This window comes from Haplochromis burtoni, unplaced genomic scaffold (genome assembly GCF_018398535.1).
Source record: "Haplochromis burtoni strain Fernald_Lab_line unplaced genomic scaffold, NCSU_Asbu1 Contig_289, whole genome shotgun sequence".
NCBI classification, from domain to species: domain Eukaryota; kingdom Metazoa; phylum Chordata; class Actinopteri; order Cichliformes; family Cichlidae; genus Haplochromis; species Haplochromis burtoni.
The window spans coordinates 201178-223116 of record NW_024582650.1 but is presented as its reverse complement, the minus strand read 5'-3'; the positions used below and the strand labels follow the sequence as shown (position 1 = coordinate 223116).

The 21939-nt window shown below is 41.4% G+C and overlaps 1 protein-coding gene across 3 annotated transcripts in view; it reads right to left on the bottom strand.

Moving 5' to 3' along the window:
* Positions 1-21939, bottom strand: part of gsk3ba (glycogen synthase kinase 3 beta, genome duplicate a) — a 35762-nt gene that overhangs the window by 10568 nt on the left and 3255 nt on the right. For all 3 annotated transcript variants that reach the window (XM_042227886.1, XM_005944881.3, XM_005944882.3), the window contains exons 2-4: positions 17026-17219; positions 8722-8805; positions 1372-1482 (exon numbers count right to left, since the gene is read on the bottom strand). In XM_042227886.1, the coding sequence (XP_042083820.1) occupies positions 1372-1482; positions 8722-8805; positions 17026-17219 (389 nt within the window). The remainder of the gene's footprint in view (positions 1-1371; positions 1483-8721; positions 8806-17025; positions 17220-21939) is intronic.

The window sequence follows — 21939 nt, the reverse complement described above, 5'->3', positions numbered from 1 at the left end:
TATGAAGTGTTTTTATAGACACACACGTTTTAAAACTAAAGCAAATTTTTAAATCCAAACTCATTTCTTGTTTCAAATTTGCCGCCTCAGGTCAATCTATTCTTACAAATAAGATCAAAAATTTTTTTACTTGTTAACACAGTGAACTAGTTGTTTAATCCTAATTAATATTACAATGGTGGATTTACTTTCAAAGAGAACTGAGCAGAGAATTTGCTCAGTGGAACAGCAGGTGTAGTAAACAGTAGGTGTGCTTTATTTTTAATTGCTTCATTGATACAGAAAAGTCCTTCAGATGGAGGTTTTTTTGTGCCTCTGCTAATTATTCCCAATTTGTTTCGCACATCTGTCATCTAAGTAAGTCCTAAAAAGTAGCATCTCATGTGTGCACACACGATGCAAACCAACAAAGCAGTAAAGTTTCACATTGTGTAAAAGAAATCTGAAGACAGAGATTGTTTCTGAGATTTTTTATGATTTTTAGCTAAATCTAAGATCTGTACAAAACACAACGTTAAGAAGTTAGTAAAAGTCGTCTACGGGCAAAAATAGATGGGATGTGCAAGGACAAAAATTTTCATTTGTTGAGCTGTTTATATTTAGTGTTTAGCAGTGAAGCTCTCAAAATATGATAAATTAGCTTTTATCAAAAACAAGCTGATAACACAGCTCAGTGAAATCTGGATCTTATGATGCTGGATGAAAACTGAGCCCCATAATCAACTAGAAGAGTTAAGCCACATTTTATACCAACACAGCTGTTTAATAAAAAAATGTTTTGATTTGATAATATTCTTTCTGTAGAAAAAAGAAAAATACGTACTTTAAGAAATGTGAAGATAAAGGACACATAGTGGGGTAGTGTGGTTAAAGTGGACCTACAAGCAGCGTGTCTCATATTAAAAGTATAACAATTCTCCAAGCCCAAATTTATCACGACTGATTCACACACAAAAAGCCCACACCCCATTTTACTGATATATCTACAGTCTTTATACTTGCAGCTTTCACCAGACTAACTCAGATTTAACTAAGTTTCTGTAACTACCGGTAAGAATTACCAGAGATATTCGATTAACTATTATGTATTTCAGAATTGTTACATGGTCATCTCATAGTACATCCGCCCATGCTCCGTTTTAACCTTCTGTTTACAAAGAGATACCAATCAGAAGTAAGCAGGATTAAAGGAAGGCTTGCTAAAGCGAACTGTTTCAGTCAGTGGATAAACCAAGGAGCTCCACCAATGAGGATTGTTTTGAAAGTTACTATAGTAGACTCCAAGAATAAAAAATATGAGATTGGAAACATGTCCGTCAAGTTCACTTTAAACTGTGTTTTTCAGCCTTGTTAAACAGACAAAGCTTTTACCTTCACATAAACCATAGGCAGAGTCTGTTTGGCTCGGCTGTAGTGTCTGGCCACTCTGTAGACGGTCTCAGGCACGTAATCCAGAACCAAATTCAGATACACTTCATCTTTCTGTCGGTGAGAAGCAACAATAGAAAAGAAAAAAACATGGTTACACTGACAAAAATCATGTAAACTGTATAGAAAAGACACTTGTAATCTAAACATGTTAAGAAAAACAACACAATCTTGGAAAATGCATGAATTTAACTCAAAACTTGTGATCTAAATATGTATCCCCATCCTATTACCCTGTCTCTCTCCTCTTAGCTGTGATGCATCTTTTCCTAAGAAAGAAGCCGTATTCATGCTGATGTAATTGATGCTTTCTTGCAGCCTAACTGGGAATCCATTGTATCTCTCCCTGTGGGCAGGAAGCACACAACCGTGCGTCATAACGGCCGTTGCCCCGACAGTGGCCGCAGACAGTGATATCATTTCCTTGTTTCCTGGTTGGACGAGACCAGTGCTGGAGGGCGGGGTTGTGTACATTGAACTCTGGAGCGCACTGACCATGAAAGGATGCTGTATCTGGGGGGTTCTCCACCCAATTATTCTTAGACTTCCCATTTCCTTTAAATATGGCCAGAATGAGCCCAAAGTTAGCCATTAGAGTGTCTTGAGGAACTCAAGCTTGGGAGGCTGTAAATCGTGTAGGGCTAAAATGCAAGAGTTAAGAAATACTTTAAAAATTCAGGAGGAAGGTTACTCACAAACGCATACGTGACGCATTGACAACTAGCCTGCTCAGGCTCTGATTGCATGCTAGGAGGAACAGCAGAGGCCTCTGCATAAAACACTATGCCCATGTTGAGGGTGATGTGAATAAATCAGCACTGAGTGATCAGTGGTGTTTTTTGGAAAATGTCCATCATCAGAAGAAGTGTCTTCTTCTAAGCATTTAATGCTAACAATAAAACCAGTAACAGAATACCAGTAGTAGTAACAACGTAACAAACTGAGCACTTTTCTAGAAGACAAACCTGGAATTTATATATTTTTCATGCATTCTCTACAAAATATTAGCACAACCACAGTCCTGCTGTCTCTCTTAATACTTTGACTTCCCTCCCAACTGCATAAATCATTCAACAGCCACTTAATCACAAATTGTGGTCTTATGAAAAATGCCCAAACCACTGGACAGAGCAAATTTGATCTAATATTGCTCAAACTAGAGCAAGCTGAGCTTTAGTGGAGGGGACTTTTCTCACCAGGGTATTGGTACACATTTGATGCTCTAGTAAGTATTCATAGCACCAAAATGGTGAGGCGGGACTAACCCAAAATAAACTACACAGGCCATGTTGTAGTGAAGAAACATGGCAGCCATGCAACACTGCGGGCCACTGATGTGTTTTAAATACAGCTGAGGTATATGAAGCAGAGCGAGAAGCTAAACCTGGCCATCGCTTTATTGATGGTGTTGCTTTTCTTTCAAGGGATTTGCTGATGCAGTCTTTAATCTTTGCAACACAACTGACTCGCCTCCAAAATATAAGTTGTGTGCGTTCACCGTTTATCACTGGCAGAAGGCTCCTTCACTCGTTTCAAACATAAATGTAAGATAAAGTGTAAATGGACTTCACATGGGTGTGTCTTCTGTGTAGGCGCATGTAATACTGTGATAAACTGCATTTTTGATAACAGCGACCCATCGCCCACACTGCAACTGCATCTGCAAAGCTATATACCTCATGTGTTCCCTCATCATGACATCTTTGAGAGGATCAGTGGGCGGTGAGCGCATACTGCTACATGTAATCATATAGCACTGACTGGTATTGAACAGTATCTGCACAGACACCCATGAGACATCCCTCTTTGAGTAAAAAAAATAAATAAATAAATCTGAAGTTTTAAATTACACTTTAATTAAATTATTCCTTGCTTTCTTCTCTCCCTTCTATCTAGTCTGGGACTGAGTGTCTGGATTCCTTTTGCCTCCTCTCCCCCATCTGTTAGCAACGCTGCCCAACATGCAGCTTAGGCGCTGGCTCCCTGCAGGTCTGCAAAGCAAAATGAGTGAGCTGGGCCTGTGAAGAGCCTCCAGACAGACTGTGCGGTACACTTCTGTCAGCTCAGTGTCCTGCTTTGTCCTGACAGCTCTCTCCTGTTCACACTCAGATGACTGGACACATACACAGACAGCGAGCGAAGTACAGGGCCTTGACTCCTGGAAGACAGATGGACAGGCACGCACAGGGTTTCCGATACTGGCGAGTATAGCTTCATTTACAAACTGATCCATCACCGGCATCGCGTTCACTCCTTAGCACGTGATCTCTGCGTGCCTTTCTCTTCTACCAATCATAGCACACAGCCATCCCTCGTTCACCAGCAAAACTCCCATTGATAAGAATTGTGACGTCTGGAGAGCCCATTACACCTCCTTCTGGTGCCACTAAAGCTATATTTAGCCTAGCAACAGCGATGACTCACTTCCTGCCTCACTACAAAGCCACTTCCTTGGCTTGTTCCCGGAGGTTAGCCAGGCAGGATCCGATTGGCTCCTTGTTCACTCCCAGCTAAGCAACCCAGCCTCTAATTTGGTGAGAAAACCAGAAAACCTGGCTACGCTATCTGTCAGTAAGCTTAGCAGTCTTCAGTATGTAACACACAGTTTGCATGTCAGTCTTCACAAGCAAAGATTTTATTAGCATGTGTGTTTGCGCTTCTGTGTTGACATTATGAAGCATATTTAAATGCATATTATGGGAGGAAATTACACAACTGTGAGCGCAAATGAGTCTGTGAAATCAAGGAAGGCAGACAGCGGCACAGACGGAGCTCGAGCAAGATGTGAGGGACGTTAACTGAGTCCTTATTTTGGCCCACGCTAATGAAGACTGCAACATGGCACTACGAATCTAAGAATAAGTCTTTAATATGTGCAGGAGCAATGCCAGATATGTCAGCCACAGCCATAAACTCTCACCTGTCTCTCACTGGCTCCTGGGAAATCCAGTGGCAGCTCTACCAGATTCATTATCTAGATGCAAGGCTATTCAACCACAGTGTCTCTATTAAAATCTGGAATCACTGATTTAATAGCTCAAAAAAAAGCCAGAAAGAAACAGAAAGCTACACTGGTATGTTATCAACAGCCGGATCAACCAGTCAGGAGGACCGGAGGCAGAAGAGGTGCCCCTGGGCCTATTCGTTTTGTATGTTTACACAACCATCCTTCAGCTGAACTCATAAATAGCCACACAGGGTCATTGTCAACCCATCAGTTCATAAGTTCACTGCACTTCATTTAAAAATATGCACCATCCAAGCGCAACATAATCTAACATAATAAATAACTGAAAACTTGATGTAGATTTATTTCTCATACAGAAAATACACATTTTTTATTTTGTCTTTTAAAAATCAGTTGTTAAAAGTCCTTTAAAGGCACCAGCAACAAATACCACAAAAAACCAGTGCAGTTCCCTTTTCCTTTCCAGCTAATTCACCAAGCACGCAAGGTTGTTGAGTCATTCACGTCACTTAAATCTGTTTGTGACGTGCACGTCTTTCTGCTTATCAGACAGCATCTGAAAGCGTCTGCTTCATATCTGAAGTAACTTGTTGCAGTATTAATGGAGAGGCACGCACTAGACTGTGGTTTCTCTTGTCGCCAGTTTCTGAGCCCACAAAAAAAAAGAAAAAGGAAAGACTGATGTGAGGAATGCCCTCAACAAGAATCACAATAACAAGAAGAAGAAGAATGTATGCCTCCAACAACTAGTCAGGGTTACATTCTTAATCACCCAGACTGATTATAAATGTGGAGAAGAAATAGTGGACACCAAAGATTAGGGCCTCCAATTCAGTATCATTCAGTATAACAGATTAACAAAACTCAGTGGGAGCAATAAATATGATTTGGGTTTTTGACAAAATAATAACAGGGGGTGAAATTTAGTTTTAAGCTTTGTGTGTGCTGGAGTCGTTCCTCTGAGTTTATTATATATCTGCAACATCACAGAGCAGCAGGATTCATCCATCAGCGTCACTTATGCACGTGGCACAACAATAGCTTTATTAATTACGTACAATATATTTTCCCCAACATGGAAACATTTTTCCGACATGAATCAAAATCTAATAGGATGTGACACAGCGTACTTTGATTTGCTCACTTTGTAAGCTGCAGTATAAAAAAAGATGTATTAACTAAAGTCTAAAGTGGGTACAGATGAGTTCCATGTTAACAAAACTCATCATCGTTACACATCCCTCCTGAATCCTGTCTGAATCACATAATGATGTCAGTTTTAAGACACTGTTGAAGTCAGGAAAGTTACAATGCCCACGTTAGAAAAGTGCATCTGTTGCACATCGTTAAATTAACTGGACATGATCAAAGTGATTTCCAACACTAATGTATGACATTAATCAAAGTCACAGCTCTATCATTAAGTTACCATTTCTTTACACCACTGTAATGTACAAGTCTATTCTTATGTTTAATTGGGGGCATAATTGGGGGCTCGTCCGGGATTTGAACCCAGGACCTCTCGCACCCCAAGCGAGAATTATACGCCTAGACCAAATTGTCTGCATTTCATAGTCCTCAATAAACTCCTACACTTTTTAGAGTTACACCTTTTCACCTTTTCTAATCAGTCAATGATATGGCACCAACTTAAACTGAGTATCAGAATGGGGAGAACACTGATTAAAGTGTCTTTCAATGTGGCGTTGTTGTTGGTGCCAGACAGGCTGAGTTTTTCAGAAACTGCTGATGTCCTGGGATATTCCCGCACAGCCATCTCTAGGGTTTATAGAAAATGGTCTGAAGAAAAAAAAAAAAAAAAAGAGAATATTCTGTGAGCGGCAGTTCTCTGGGCGAAAATATCCTGATCCTCGCCAGAGGAGAATGGCCAGACTTCTTCGAGTTCATAGGAAGGCAACAGTAACTCAAATAACAAAAGCAGAAGAGCGTCTCTGAATGCACAACACATTAAATCTGGAAGGAAATGGGCTACAGCAGCAAAAGAGCACGCTGGGAGCTGCTCGTGTCAGCTGAGAACAGAAAACTAAAGCTACAGCTGACAAAGGCTCAACAAAACTGGCCAACAGAAGATTGGGGAAAAAATACTGGATGGTCTAAGATTCCTCACTTTCTGTTGAGAGGTCTCAGTGGATTCTTCTGTGGATCCATCCTGCTTGCTATCAGTGGTTTTGGCTTGATGATGGTGTAAAGATGAGGGGGGTGTTTTCTTGGCCCACTTTGGGCCCCTTAGTACCAGCTGAGCATTGTTAAAACACCACAGCATGTCAACATGGACCAAAGTCAATGAGGAATGTTTCAAGTGGCTTATTTATTCTAAGACACAGAGAATTAGGGTAGTTCTGAAGACCAAAGGTGGTCCTAGTGCTAGATGTGCCAGTGGAAGTTGCAAGTGAGAGTGCAAGTTAATGCAGATTCGTCACCTATGAACAATTAATTAGCTGGTTTTTGAACTCTGCCTCTCATATTTCTAATCACTGTTCAGTCAGTAACCTGAAAATGAACTGAACTTTGTCTTCAAGTCTGTTACAACAGAAAAAAAAACTGTAGTGTCAATCTGCTGCCAAGAATGTTATCTTAATTTTTTTCATGTTACTGAAAGCAATCAGTGTGTAAATATATGTGATTTTAAGAAGAAATGCAGCACAGGGCAGCTACATGTCAGCAGAGTACGTTCCATGCACCCTCTGAGCGATTTCATAGTTAAAAGTCAAGCGACTATTTGCTTCCCTGCCTACGCTGTTTGGACCGGTGGCCTTCTGTTTAAACACAGCATTATACAAGTGGTTAAAGGGTAAAAGCAAAAGCACACTGTGTGCATCAGGCACGCCACATGCCAGCACTTATATAAGACTACCTGTGCACACACTGACAGCTACTGTAGCAACAGTCCCTGCCTGTCTCACAGCTGCACCCAACATGAACCCTCATTTCAGGACACCAGTGGCACCTACACACCTGACCTCTTCTCATGTCATCTCTTTGTCTATGTCTTTTTTCTTCCCGTACTTATTTTAAACCCATCTGCCATCAATCCATCAACATGCCTGAAACTCTCCATCCCTTTCACATTGCCTTTTGGCTACTTCACTACCTCTCAGCAGCTCTATGGGTGGTAAAATCCCATACCAAAAACATGGTGCCGGTCTCCATAATTAGACATGGTGAGGAGAGGGCGAAGAGAAGGGGTGGTGGGGGGGACTTATACAAGAAAGTGATGTAAAGGTGGATGCAATGGTACAGTCACATGAAACTTGTGCAATATAAAAAAAAAGTTGGCAGCGTGTAAGGTGATTTGGGTAACATGTCGCCTCGGGCGTTGTGTCAGTATACCAAGAATTAGAGGTGATTCCCAGAGGTCAGTGGGTGTGTGACGAGAGCCTGGGACAGGCTTGGAGCTTGCACGGCGCGGAAGGGAGAGCTCGAGTGGATCTATAATTAGCCGATGCCCTCTGACCATCTCACCGTCCACTCCCCTCCCTTCAAACCTTAACAGCTTTCCTTGGTGTCGCTAGGTGAGCAACAGGAAAGCATTCCTAACTGCCGTGTCATGGGTATAGTCCCGACAGCATGTGAGCCAAGTCCACGTGGTTCTATATTTGACACACAGACCTTTGCCCGTTGTAAGCTAGCTGAATGACATAGCACAGCCGTGTAGTCTCCAGGGGACCTCTGATGTTCGGCGAAGACCGACAGCAGGGCACAGAGAGGGACTTTCCAGGCAAGATATGTACTATTGTATTTATTACAGCTAAGCTGGCCAGGAGAAAACATTAAAAAATAAAAAAAATAAAAAAAAACAGGAAAACAACAGATTCCAAAATACAACAAAACGACCTGTGAATGGGACTCAGTGAAATAAGCTATGAGTCCAGTCCCTTTAAACACAGAACAAGTTGATTGAGCTAGAAAATGCTCAACTGCTTCTGAAAGTACAGCGTCCACAGAGCAAATTTAGTGTATACTCTGTAGAAGAGGCTGGTGTTATGCTACTGCAATCAGAGTCAATAAACTGAATTTTAGATCTTCTTTTATTTTGTTTAGAAGACCCCAAGATACCTTAAAAAGGCCCATAAAAGAGGAATCTAAGCAAGGACTTCTTTATGCATTACTTCACTCGTCCTTGAATACGCTTCCTCAGCCACAAGCTGCAATACTTTTCCAAGGATGGAAAAAATAGATTATGCTGAACAGTCAATTTAAACAGATGGTTGTTAATATTTTTTCCTGTATATTTGTGCAGAATTAAATATGCATCCTCCCACGGTCAGATGAAGAATTAGAAGAAGCACACCGAGCCGACTCACCTTGTCTCCACTGGAATAGAAGAAGTAGCGCAGGCGGACTATGTTGCAGTGGTCCAGTTTCCTCATGATCTGCAGCTCACGATTCTGAACAAAAGAAGAAAACAAAACAGAAAAAGCGTGAGAGATACTTCATGTTTATGCTTCAGACAGCTTTCATAACACAGTTGGTCTAAAGAGGGTCAGGAGATCATGAAAGCTTTCCACTGAACCTTTAGCACACTGTGGAGAGTTCCTTTTGAGCTTTTTTTAACCAACTAGATGTCAGAAGCGTTACGTGTCAGCCTCAGTGGGTTCAACAGCAACGAGTGCAGTTTGGACAAGCCAAACGTTTAGCATAAACCATCAACCTTATATTGCTTATGACTGTCTTATGACAGAAAACGCATTCTGTTAGTCAACTGGTTTCACAATAACATCACTGTGGCAGGTCAGTGCGTTACCAAGACAAACACTTCCACAGGGAGGGGAAGAAAGCAAACAAAAAAAAAGGTTGCATGCCATCCATTCCCATTTAAAGCACCAGCACCTACAGAAAATGGCCCCAGAAAAAGAGTTGTCCAAAAAAAAAAAAAAAGATGTTCAGAAGGGTTCAAGTAAAGCTCTGGGCCCTGTAGTCAGACAATCCAGAGGCCGAGAAAAAAATGTCAGACCACTCCATCTGTATTCATATACAGTGTTTCCATACATAAAAAGGTTGGGCGTATGGATTTTCTCAAAGGTTGGGCAGGAATTCAAGCATTACAAAAAGCTTTAACAGCTCCATTATAGTCCACATTTGCTCCCATTCTCCATTTTCCTTCCTCCTCTTTTCCACAGTGCTCGGTGTTGACTAAAGTGCTTGTGTAACATTGTGTGGCCCCGGTGTCGAGAAAGAAATGGAGGGTAACAAGCATATGGAGAACTAACACAGAGATCAGAGAAGAAAGCTCAGTACAGGGACAAAGTGGAAAAGAAACGCACCATCAGTGTGTAGCAGTGAAGCAGACTCCTTACGTAATATTCTGACTTTTGGTTAGAAGTCCTGCAATTTGAATGAGTACATTTTAATATTTTCAATTAGAAACGTATTAGAGCAGCATATTCTATAGCTGTGATGTGGGTTTTCAGTGAAGCTGTCCACTTGTAGATGTACAAAAGAACTGCAGCCCACATTTACTTTCTTTTTGTATTTGATGAAGGCTAGCAGCTTCTGGGAAAAATATGATTACATTCAGAAACCAAGCGCTGTGACTTTGGTGACATAAAGATGGCAAATATAGCCACAATGATCAGTATGCAGCATGCTTTTAATGAAAAAAAAAAATCAGATGTACATTTCCACTCAAAGAAACTCAGCAGCTTCCTGTCTAATTCCCCTGTAACCAGACTGGTTACAGAGTTAATTCACAGACAAAGTTATTAAGGAAGCACAGAATTGCATGACTGTCCAGCTGACTAACAAGCTACCAGACCAAGTGTCAACCACTCAACATCATGTCTGAACTTGTCTAAAGACAGGTTTCAGGATTGGCTTAGAAGCACCGCACGCAAATCATCTTTGTGTTGTTTAAATTGGATGCACATGTGATGGCAAAAGAAACTACTTTGTGAGCTTTGGACTTTAAACAGAGAGTGAGCAATTGAAACTACGAAGTTAAGAGACTGTTGTGCTTTTAAGCAACTTATCCATCCACAAATTGTCTAGTATCATTGTGAGTAAAAACACATTATGTAGGAATACACAACTACTTATTGAAGGTTCTTCTCTTTGCTCTTCTGTAATAAAGAGGCTTAACATAAGTGCTACTATTTAGTATATAACACAGCAGCTAGAGATTTAATCTTTGACTAATCTAATGATTAACTAAAATTTATAGTATTATTTAACAGTGGCTTTGATAACTGTTTAACTCCTTAAGTCCAAGTCAAGACGATCATTACAAAAGCCTCTAAAAGCCTCCCGACTGGCATCAACTGGTTTTGCAGCTCAGTGTAAAATAGCAGAATGGGTAAGTTTGTTCATTATATGCAACAGCACACAAAAAAATGCCAATTCCTCAAACCAAAAGATTTTAAGCTCATAGTTTTGCCTGTAAATCAGTGGTTTTCGTAAAAAGAAATATGGATAAACGTGGTTGACAAAACACTGCGTGGTTTGAACTGTCTGTCTGAAGCTGTGACTCATGAAAAGTCCCTTACGTGGGTCGGGATGATGCTTGCAGCTGTCCTTGTCTTTATAAGGCTTTAAACCCATGTTAGCAGGGTTAGGTCCTCTCCACCTAAACAACAGCAGCACAACAGAGCATCTGGTAGCTCAATAGCCTCCTGCAGACAACCCCCCAGTCTAATTCACTTAAGCTGATGCAAATCATCCCCACAGTCTTCCCCCTGCTTTTTTACCCTTTATGCAGCCACGACAACCACAAACACACACACACACACACACACACACACACAACCCCCCACATCACCGAGTGACATCACTGCACACGGGGTCAAAGACCGGCCGCAGGCAACGCCCTCGTCTTTTTTGTGCTGGAGTGTCCGAGGGTGTGTCTCTGTGTGAGAGACAGAGAGAGAGACAGTAGCATATGGAGGAGGAGTGGGAAGGCTGTCGAGTAAAGCCCAACCCAGCTCCAGTTATACTGCAGTCCATCCTGCTGACCTATCATCCCCCAGAGTGTGAGCGCCACAGACAGCAGAGACCGAGAGGAAAGAGAGAAAAATGACTTGATTTGCGGCGGCTGCAAGGACTACACCTGAGCGCCTCGCGCAGCTGATGCTGCCAAAACCAAACCGCATCCCAAAAAGATTAAGAACGCCAAAGCCACAGAACAATACAACCTTCGCAAACACGAGCCCTGTCCTACTCTAGTTATTCCCATCTCATACTTCCAGATGAGTCAACCAGCTCCTTGGTTTTGTCGTTTTAAATGGCTTCCTACAGCACCAATGTAGATTTTGGATTGTGTTTGGGAATTATACGGAGCTGTCATTGTGGGAGAACATAAGTTGATTATAAATACTGTAATGTACTTGTACAATCAAACAAATGAAAAAAATGATCAATCTGATGTGGTTTAAATATAAATAATGAGAAGAAATGTTGTTTATGTATAAGTTAAATGCAATTAAAATAGACCTGCGGTCCCTCTCAAGCCCACTCAAACTGTAAATCATCCAAAATAAAAGAACAAAGGGGTTTCTCTAAGTGTATTACTCAAAACTGTCAAACAGACACTTATGAATTAAAAAAAAAACCTACGGGGTTAAATTGATCAGGTTTCAGCTACAGAGTATTTACAGGATTTGTTATTTTTCTTTATTCGTTAATAATATTTACAAGTATCTGCCATCAGGCGTGCTCTCGGTCTGTGTGACAGCGAGGTCTAATGCGAGCATCCATTTTCCGATAGGCTGATATGTGATCCCTCAGTTGGGATGGGAGAAGGACCCATCCCATAATGGACAACAAGAACACTGTGAGCCCACCAAAGCAGCCTCACAGTTAAACCAGAAGCCTATTCACATGATTACCCTGTTTGACTTGAATTGTGTGTGTGTGTGTGTGTGTGTGTGTGTGTGTGTGTGTGTGTGTGTGTGTGGTGTGTTGTTTGTGTGGTGTGTGTGTGTGGTGTGTGTGTGTGTGTGTGTGTGTGTGTGTGTGTGTGTGCCAGTGAGAGAAAATAAAACATTCACACATGTTGACTGGCATGGTTTACTCAACCCACGCTCACTTCACAGATGAGCACTAAATCAGACAGGAAAAAAGCAGAAGTGTGGACAAAAGGCTTTTGAAGTGGGGGAGAAGAAAATAGAACGCAGGTGTGTGTGTGTGTGTGTGTGTGTGTGTGTGTGTGTGTGTGTGTGTGCGCTGCATGCTTGACAGTCATGTGAAGAGTCTTAGCCCTCATTTGCTTCATTTTTCCTAACAAGCTGTTCATGAGGAGGACGTGCAGATGAAGCAGCGAGAAAGACGAGGCGGAAAGAGCGACAGCCAGCTGAGGCAGAGGGTCTTCTCTAAAGAGGAAACTGAACAATCAAACCAGCGTGAGCTTCACTGAGCTGTTTAAAAGAGGAGGCGGCCTGCTAGCACGTCATGCTAACCACAGGCTAACAGGAAGAGCAGGATGTGACTTCACCGGGGCCGGCACGCAGAGCCACAAAAAGACAGTGTGAGCGTCCGCAACGAGCACCGCGAATTTGGTGGCAGATGTCCGACCCCCTACACCATTAAGTGACATCATTCATCTTGTCTGGCTTCACAGAGCAAAGGACTAGCACATCCTGAGGAAAAGAAAAACTGTGCTGAATCTCCAACAGGTTAAACCCAGGGTTTTGAGTTGCTCAAGCATTTAGCTGAACCAGTTGGGTGAAAACGCTACAGGCAAATAGATTTGACTGAACTTTGTGAGCAGTTCTCACAGTTATGGGTAAAAAGAAAAAGAGCAGCGGGATGGGAGTCTACAAGACAACAGTGAGTGTTCTCCTCCTGGGAATAACGGACATAAAATGATGAGCGAGAAGGGAATAGCTCTGCCTTCCAAGCTTAAATCAAATATTAACAGACTTAATTCCCATTAGACATACTACTCATTTATTTATTTATAACAGGGGCATGTATGTAGTATGACACATAACCTACCCATTTATCATTGTCAATACAGTTTTAGTTCGTTTTTTTCCTCTTTTCTTCATGCCAGATTTCATTTTGTATTTTCAGTTTTACTTTAAATGCATGTAAATGTGAACTGCTTCTCCTGGTTTGCAGCCATTGTTTACTGGAACCATAGTCTGACGACATAGCCCCTGCTATTTTTAGTAACGTCTGTGCTTTTTTCCCCCCTTTCCTCTAGTCAAATGTCTACAATTAAAGCATCTCTTGTCACACAGTGAAATAAAAGCTTATGGGTAGAACGTACACAAACTTTACAGCATCACAAGGTCAGAGATGTGAGGTATAAATTGTTTTTTCCAGTAATTTTACAGTTGAAATGTATCTCCTTTAATCATCGCAAAAACTTCTTATTTTTGCCTGTGAGGTTAGAAATTAAGTGTCTGAGTCCATTCAGAGCTGCAAAGTAATTGCTGTGCTTAGGCTGGAATAGCCCAGTCAAACCAACCCCAACTCAGCTGGTAGTTGTTACTGTATTGAGTGTCTGTGTGTATGACAAATATATAGTCTCACACGACAATAGTGCACTCGTTTTGTTTTAAGGTGTGACTTTCAGTTGTGGTTGGAATGGCAGCAACTCTAGAGGTCGGCTGGTGAGCCCCTGGTAACCTTCAGTTGCCGGGAAAAATGTGTATTCCCTGCCTGGCTGACAAGTTGTTGGAGGTTGCTGGCTGTCGCTAGGGGTTGTCGATTGCGAAGACAGCGCTGCACCAAAAAACAAAACCAAAAAAATCCTCCTTGCGTGGCTAGCAGGCAGCCATGGTCACCCTTAGTTTGCATTGACACAAACACAAAGTTCAAGTTTAAGCCTAACGTGTAAATTATACTCCTGCGTCAGATCTACATTGTAACGTACGCAATAACCGGAATCCTATTTTAACTCTACGCCAGACAGGCACCTCCTGAGAAACGTAACTACACGTTGGGTCGACGACCACAACCACTCGAGTGGTGTGAAAGGTTGCAGTGTGGAGATAAAAGGAGTTACTATGTAAGTTAAGACGTAAATTTCCTGCAGAAGCCTAAATTAAGCTTTACTGCTGACATGTTTCATAAAGGTGTAGCTTCTACTTTCAAGGCTAAGCATATTTGTTTCCATTTGTATTGTACTTTTCACTGTTTCACCACCAGTCTGTGCACAGCGGCACTGTTTGTGGACACGTTTGCGTCTCCCTTGCAAACTACAAGCTGTCTTATTGTAACCAAGAGAATTCCAAGGAGGTAGCAACCACTCACCAGCATTTCCCGTAGCTTACAGTGGTTTCAGTTAATCAAAAAAAGGCTAGAAAGAGAGAGCATATTTCTCCCATATTGGCTTCCCTTCACTGGCTCCCTGCTAAATCCAGAATTGAATTCAAAACCCTGCTCCTCACATACAAGGTCTTAAATAATTAGGCCCCATCTTATTTTAATGACCTTATAGTACCATATCACCCTATTAGAGCACTTTGCTCTCGCACTGTATTTAAAAGTAGAATGGGAGGCAGAGCCTTCAGTTTTCAGGCCCCTCTTCTGTGGAACCAGCTTCCAATTTGGATTCGGGAGACAGACACTATCTCTACTTTTAAGATTAGGCTTAAAACTTTCCTTTTTGCTAAAGCATATAGTTAGGGCTGGACCAGGTGACCTTGATTCTTCCTTTAGTTATGCTGCAATAGGTGTAGACTGCTGGGGGATTCCCAAGATGCATTGAGTAGTTCTTCTTCAGTCACCTTTCTCACTCACTATGTGTTAATAGACCTCTCTGCACTGAATCATACTTGTTATTAATCTCTGGCTTTCTTCCACAGCATGTCTTTTATCCTGTTTTCCTTCTCTTACCCCAACCGATCACGGTAGATGGCCCCACCCCTCCCTGAGCCTGGTTCTGCTGGCGGTTTCTTCCTGTTAAAAGAGTTTTTCCTTCCCACTGCCACTGTCAAAGTGCTTGCTCATAGGGGGTCATATAATTGTTGCGTTTTTCTCTGTATGTATTATTGTAGGGTATACCTTACAAAATAAAGCGCCTTGAGGCCACTGTTGTTGTGATTTGGCGCTATATAAATAAAATGGAATTGAATTGAAGTTTGCATTTGGTTGCCGACCGATTTCTATCCTGTGTGACTGGAGCCTAAAGAAACTGAAACATGTGACTACTATAGATTTATATTTCAAGAACCAAGTTCCAGTTAAGAACCACTACTAAACTGTCCAGTACACCATAATCACACACCTGCAAGCTTAATAACTTAATAACATAAGCTATTTTTATATTTTGTTGCTATACTGGCTGCTGAAAACAAGAATGGGCCTCCTTTTTTCAGAAAATTGATCAACAATCAATAAGAGAATCGATAAAGAATAAGCCCTTTAAGCAGACTCAATAATAGTATTGGTATCACTAAATCCAATAACATCCCTAATTAGACTGCACTGGCTTCAGTGGTGAGGAAGAGAACCAGTGTAGGTGACCTGGGTAAAAATGTGGAGTCCAGCTAAGTTAACAGATATAATTTTTCTGGTGAAAGTGAAACAAACACGAGTTGACTGATGGTATCCTGGTAATGTATATTTTAATAAATAAAACTTTGATCCCAGTGTTAGAGTTTATGGCTGCTTTTGAAGTGAAGCATCCCAGAAATAGGTTAAGAAGCGCTGGTTTGAATTTAAACCATTTAACAAACATTATACATATGTATAAAATAACCAACTGCAAGATTAACACTTTGAGCTGTTACCCAGTTTAACCCCAGCCTGATCACACACTTAAAATACTGTGGAAGCTCATTTTTTAAAGCCTTTAAACTTGATGAAACTCTAAACAGCTCTTCTGCAAGCGTTGCTTTCTGAGGTCTAGTGGCAGGGACAATGAGTTTGTTTATATGAACATGAGTTTTTGAAGCATCCCATTTTGTCTTTGCCACATAATCATCATATCCTGATTTCTGAAACAAGGACAAGCCCTTAACCAGTCAGAGAGACCCAAATATGCTATCCTAAGCACTCAAAAATAATCCCAGCTAATGTTGCTTATATACATCTTATTATCAAGTTTGTGTCTTTCATGTAAACATCCTATCCACATGATCCTCGGGACACTTATTTCCACCCATATACACTCAGCGGAGGCCATGAACCAGTGGAGCTAAGACAATGTTGCCCAAATGAAGGAACAACAAGCCATCAGTCAAATCTATTCAAAGCACAGGAGGAGATTTCCAGCAGAGCTCTACTTGGAAAGAAACATGACATTTGCAAGCTGACGGATGACGGAGTATTTATGTGTTTGAGTTTGTCGGTGTGAGAAAAGACCTCCGCTCCACTACTACACAAACACGCACATTCTCTGCAAGAAGAAGAAAAGACACGCTTTAAAGTAGGAATGTGTTGAATGACAAACTTTCCTGCTCTTCTTTTGTTTCACAGCTTCTCTGATCTCCCCGTTCGTGTGAAAGATCTCTCCATTCATGTCTCTTTCACGGTTACCCCGTAACATTCATTAATGCCACACATCTCGACTCTGATAGCATGGATTTTTTGTTTTAAAAAAAAGAAAAAAGAAAGAAAGAAAAGGGAAAAAAGGGTGATTTGGAGGGTAAACATTGAGTTTGTGTTTATATGCACACTCATCAATTACGCCTGCAGCTGTTCTCAGTCAGAACAAGTTTTACCTTAAACCTCTTGTCTTGCAGGACCTTCTTGATGGCCACCAGCTCTCCAGAGTCGCAGAGTTTAGCTTGGTAGACGACGCCAAAAGAGCCATTGCCGATGACCTTGGTGTCCGTGTAGCTGACTTCCTGTGGCCGGTCGGGGCCTTGGCCTGGGGTGGCCACAACTGTCGTTACCTTGCTGCCATCTTTGTCCCCTGCAGATACAGACAAAGACACAAGCAACACACAAGCGTTCAGATCAGAGTACATTAGATCAAAACATTGATTTTCCCATTTATTATATTCTTTCCGAATCATTTTGTCTGAAATACACGAAAGAAGAGTAAAAATGCTCATGATCCTGAGAGTTTCAGGTGAGTCTCAGAGCTCCCTGTCTGAAAATCCAAAGATAGTTCACAGAAAACCAGACCACTGTGTGACCACTGCAGCAGTGCTTCCAAGCATTTAAAAAATAAAAGAATTTAAAAAAAAAAATCTTCAAACTGAACTTTATTCAGAACGACAGTTGACTGGTGTATTGATTCATGTGTGATGGACTGGCTTTTAAATGTGGGTCACACTGTGAGAACTCGTTCTCTGACACCGTTTCTGAATTCTGCTGCAGGCTGTCTTTGGTCATCAAAGCGTCAAATTGGTCCTCGATTCACAAGTCATACAACGCAGGCAAGGACCGTGTATTACTGATGAACATTTGAACCGTGTTACTGTCATGCCTATCAGCTTTAGCCTCAGACAGACAAAAAAAAAGCACAAGTGGAAAGAGCTGTAAAATTGAGGAAACTCTACATTAGCTGGCAGTAAAAAGGATGACTGGGCAGGTCTGAACTTAACCCAGACTTCAGAGGAGGAGCCTAAACAAGTCAAAAATATCAAATGCATTCTTCTTTGAATTTCTCACAGCGGTAGGCAGCAAACACAACTGGTTGGATGGACTCTGGAAGGCCGCTGCGTCCACCCATATTGAGTGGGTGTGCATGTCATGCTGATTTCTAGTAAAGTACCAGGTCATGGGTTGTTTGCATGTGTGTTTTGAATCAACAATTTCCTCGGGCTGATTAACCCCGCACTGCTAATCCACAAATCAACATTTGACCTCAAACTATAACCGAGGGTGTGGAGGTTAACCAGTCCTATTTCTTACTTTCACTGGTTTGCTGAGTTTATTTTCCAACACCACCATTGATTTCAATGCAAATAGTCCCCCCACAGACGCCGGCGCACACACGGGCTCAATCCAGACATAAAATTATTAATGTGCGTTTGCAAGCCTTATTCTGCTGCTGTGTGGCCAGCGAGAGGCTCCATTACCAAAGATGCAATTACAATCAAAGAATAGTGAAGGAATGGGAGAAAACAGTGGAGGGGTCTGAGAAACCAAAAAAGAAAAAAGAGACAGCTTCTCTCTCCAGGACCAAGTCTAGAAAGGGAAACTAAAGATGGATTCTGTACCAACAGAAATAGACTTTCCAGGACTGTGGACAGAGAGAGGAATACGACTCTGCCTACATATATTCCAACAGGGCCATTTCTATGACGCCTCTGCACTTCCTCAAACCGTGAGAAAAGTCTGTGCCTGCTCACAAACACATACTGGGAACCCACACTGCCGTAAGGAAGGAATGACCAAGCGATCAAATGTCATTTGAGTGACTAACTGGACGCGCATGAAGCAGGACTTTTCACACAGACTAGAGAAACTATTACAATTGCACACAATTAGGAATTACCTTCAGTTCACATGTGAAAAGAAATGTAACTTCCTATAAAGCAAAGGGCACCTATTTATTCTAATAAGTAAACAATAAACCAGGAAAACAAGCAAATCTTTACTACAATAAATTTTAAAAAAAAATCCTAAAAGCTTTAACTGCAGTTTAGTTCTTAATCACTTTGTCATTTAACTTTTAGAAAACTAAAAAACATTGGGGAGACAAAAAAATGGATCCAGGCATTGATAAACAATCATTTCTACCAATATTTCTACAGTAAAAAAAGGCCAATATTGGTTTAACCAATAATCTGTCCATCCCTATAATAAACTATCCCCAACAAGCAAAAGCATCTGGTAAAAACTTCTATTACATGTAAAGAGTTCTTTAAATATAACCAAACATGAATTTTGCACCAATAACAGAGAAATCAGTGCAACAACAAACATCTTCAAGCATGCGCGGGAATTGTTAACTTATCAGTCAGCTTGCAACAAGTACACTAGTTAATACATAAATCGCAGTGCATCACTCCATGTACGTATGCTGTATTACATATCTACAAAGTGACAGAGCAGAGACGGTTGTTGCAATGCGACGTTTAGCCAGCGGCATCAATATTCGATTCAGGTCAGCAGACTAGTTCAGGCCACGGCTGAATATGGCTAACGCGTGCGCACAACAACACTGCTGCTGAGCAGTCACAGGACACGTGTGCGGCTGCTGCTGTTAAAAACGTGTAACCCTGTATTTCTATCAAAGCTGCTGAAAAACTACCTGAGCAAATGTCATAAATTCATCTGTGTTCATCTTAATCAAATCAAGGGGGGAAAAAACAACTTTTTAACTAACAGCCTTGTGGATCATCTTAATTTTCCTGACATGAATAATAAATAAGGACTTGCAGTTATTTGAAGCTTATTATGGGATAAGTAACATGATTAAGTTTGTAAAGTGTTGCCTAAAAGCAACACTTTTATTCTGTCTTTTTGTCATTTATTTTTCTCTGGTGGAGGGCAATGAAGTACTTTTAAGGGGCATCCACAAAGGAAGCAACCAGCAGCATCTTGGCAACAAGAGACCATAAATAGTCAACAATATTCAGCAACTTCAGGTGATGTGGAGCAAAATAACTGCTGGCAATGCAAGGTGGGCGGATCCTGAGTTAAATTTTCATCTACCCGAGGTGAGAAAATGAAGCAGCTACCAATGAGAGGGAAGGACGTGTTGATTGACAGGGTAGCCCTTTCAGGTTAGGTTGCATCCGCACAGGGAAGCGATCACTGGTCTGATGCTGACAGTTGGTCGACAGAAGATATTCTAGGTTCCAGTTGCCGAGGTTACCCTTTAAGGCATTTCCTACCAGGTCATGTCAACCACCGGTATCCTGTCCTCTCACTGGCAGTCGCTTCAACGCGTCACCAGTGGGATCTTTTTTGCCCGTAGTCATGTTGAGTGTCACTGACTTTCTACGGCCTCTAAACGCCTCGTGACAACAAATTGCTCCCTGTGTGGACGTCTCCCCACAGTCACAGTCAGTAAAGGAACTTTGAGTTCTGACTCTCAAGTCTTCCTGTGGCTGGCAAATATTAATCACATCTTTATTGTTTCATTAAACTCTCTTTTAATCACAGCCCAACAGAATTTTACCCCTAAAAAAGAAGATTGTATTGCCACTGAAATTATCTGTCAGTCCCTCCTCAAAACAGAAGATTAGCCACAAAATAACCACACTCACATTGCGGCATGTACACGATAATTCAATAAGTTATTAGCTATTAATATACAGCAGTGCCTTGGCACTGATGATGAACAGAATAACATGGCATAATTCTAAAGACAAATCCTCCACGCTCACTATTCCATGGTCCAAGTTCTGGACAAGATGCTTCTTTTTATTAATGCAATAGCAGTTTTACCCCTTCTAAAGTTAATGCATTAGTATTTTGTCTGACACGGAAGTCTAAACAAAGAAATTTTCTTTGTAGTTTTACACTCGACTCCCACAGCATGATCAGCCACACTCTTTCCAAGTACTACAGGGGTATAAATATGCAGCAGTAATCAAGCTGCAGTCATAAAATTAGTCATGTATTTATTGCAGTGCGAATAATAATTTTCACACCATTCATGTTGCATCACTACAAGTGAATGTCAAAGAATGCAAAGCCTGCCAAACAGCCCATGTGTCCATCGCTTTCTGAATTTTGGCAAAGAATTGCACACAATAACTTGCTCACACACCAATCAGCTACGCAAGGGAACTACTGACAGGGGATTTGTGGACGACTCGTTACAAGGCAGTGTTCTGCTGGGAAACCTTAGGTCCAAGCATCAACACCCAACTAAACATAGGTGCAAGCCCTGAAGAGTGCACGCAGAGATATTTTTATAACCTTTAGGGTAACTAAAACCTGACGGGCTTATCACTAAGCTTAGATTTTAAACCTAGCTCAAGATATGTGTGCCATATTTTACGCTGCCGAGTCAGGAGAACATTTAGGCCTCGTCATGCCTGAACCTGGCAAGCAGAAGCATCCACGCATTGGATCAAACAGTTCTAAGGAGTCGCTACTACTTTTCAATACCTTTTTTTGTTTGCATTCACACAGGTAACAGGAAGTGGCAGTGACAGCTCTTGCATTTTCTTCTACACCTCTCCAGCCTCCTCTTTTTCAGTCTACATTGCTTTAAAGTGTAGTGGCTGCCTAGAAGCAAGTTGAAAGCAATTAAGATCCAAAATTTTGGCATTCTGGCTCAGTTCCGGTATATACCGTATATATTTCACTGTCATTTTTCCCTTGCTATGCTTCATTTTTTTATTAATATTAATAGATTTCTCTTTATTTTTTTCCCCACTGATGCTGCATTCACGTGTCTTTCATGACAGACGCGCATCTGCTGCTTCGCAGTCCTCAGCTCCTGTAATGCAGACACAGGTACAAACAATTTTGCAGAATCCCCCCCGTTGTAAAGCTGACACGATAATTTACTGCATTACTGGAACGAGTGTTACAGCTAATGCAAAGCAAACTTGGCCAAGAACCACTGAGATGGAGACATAATATTGGTGCATGGATTGTAGATGTCAGGGTAGCGTGCAGCCTGCAGAGCCATTGCTGCACTACTACACTCATCTTATTTAGCTTTCTCGCTCTCTCTTTCTCTCACTCACAAAAAAAAAAAAAAAAAAAAAAATAGATCT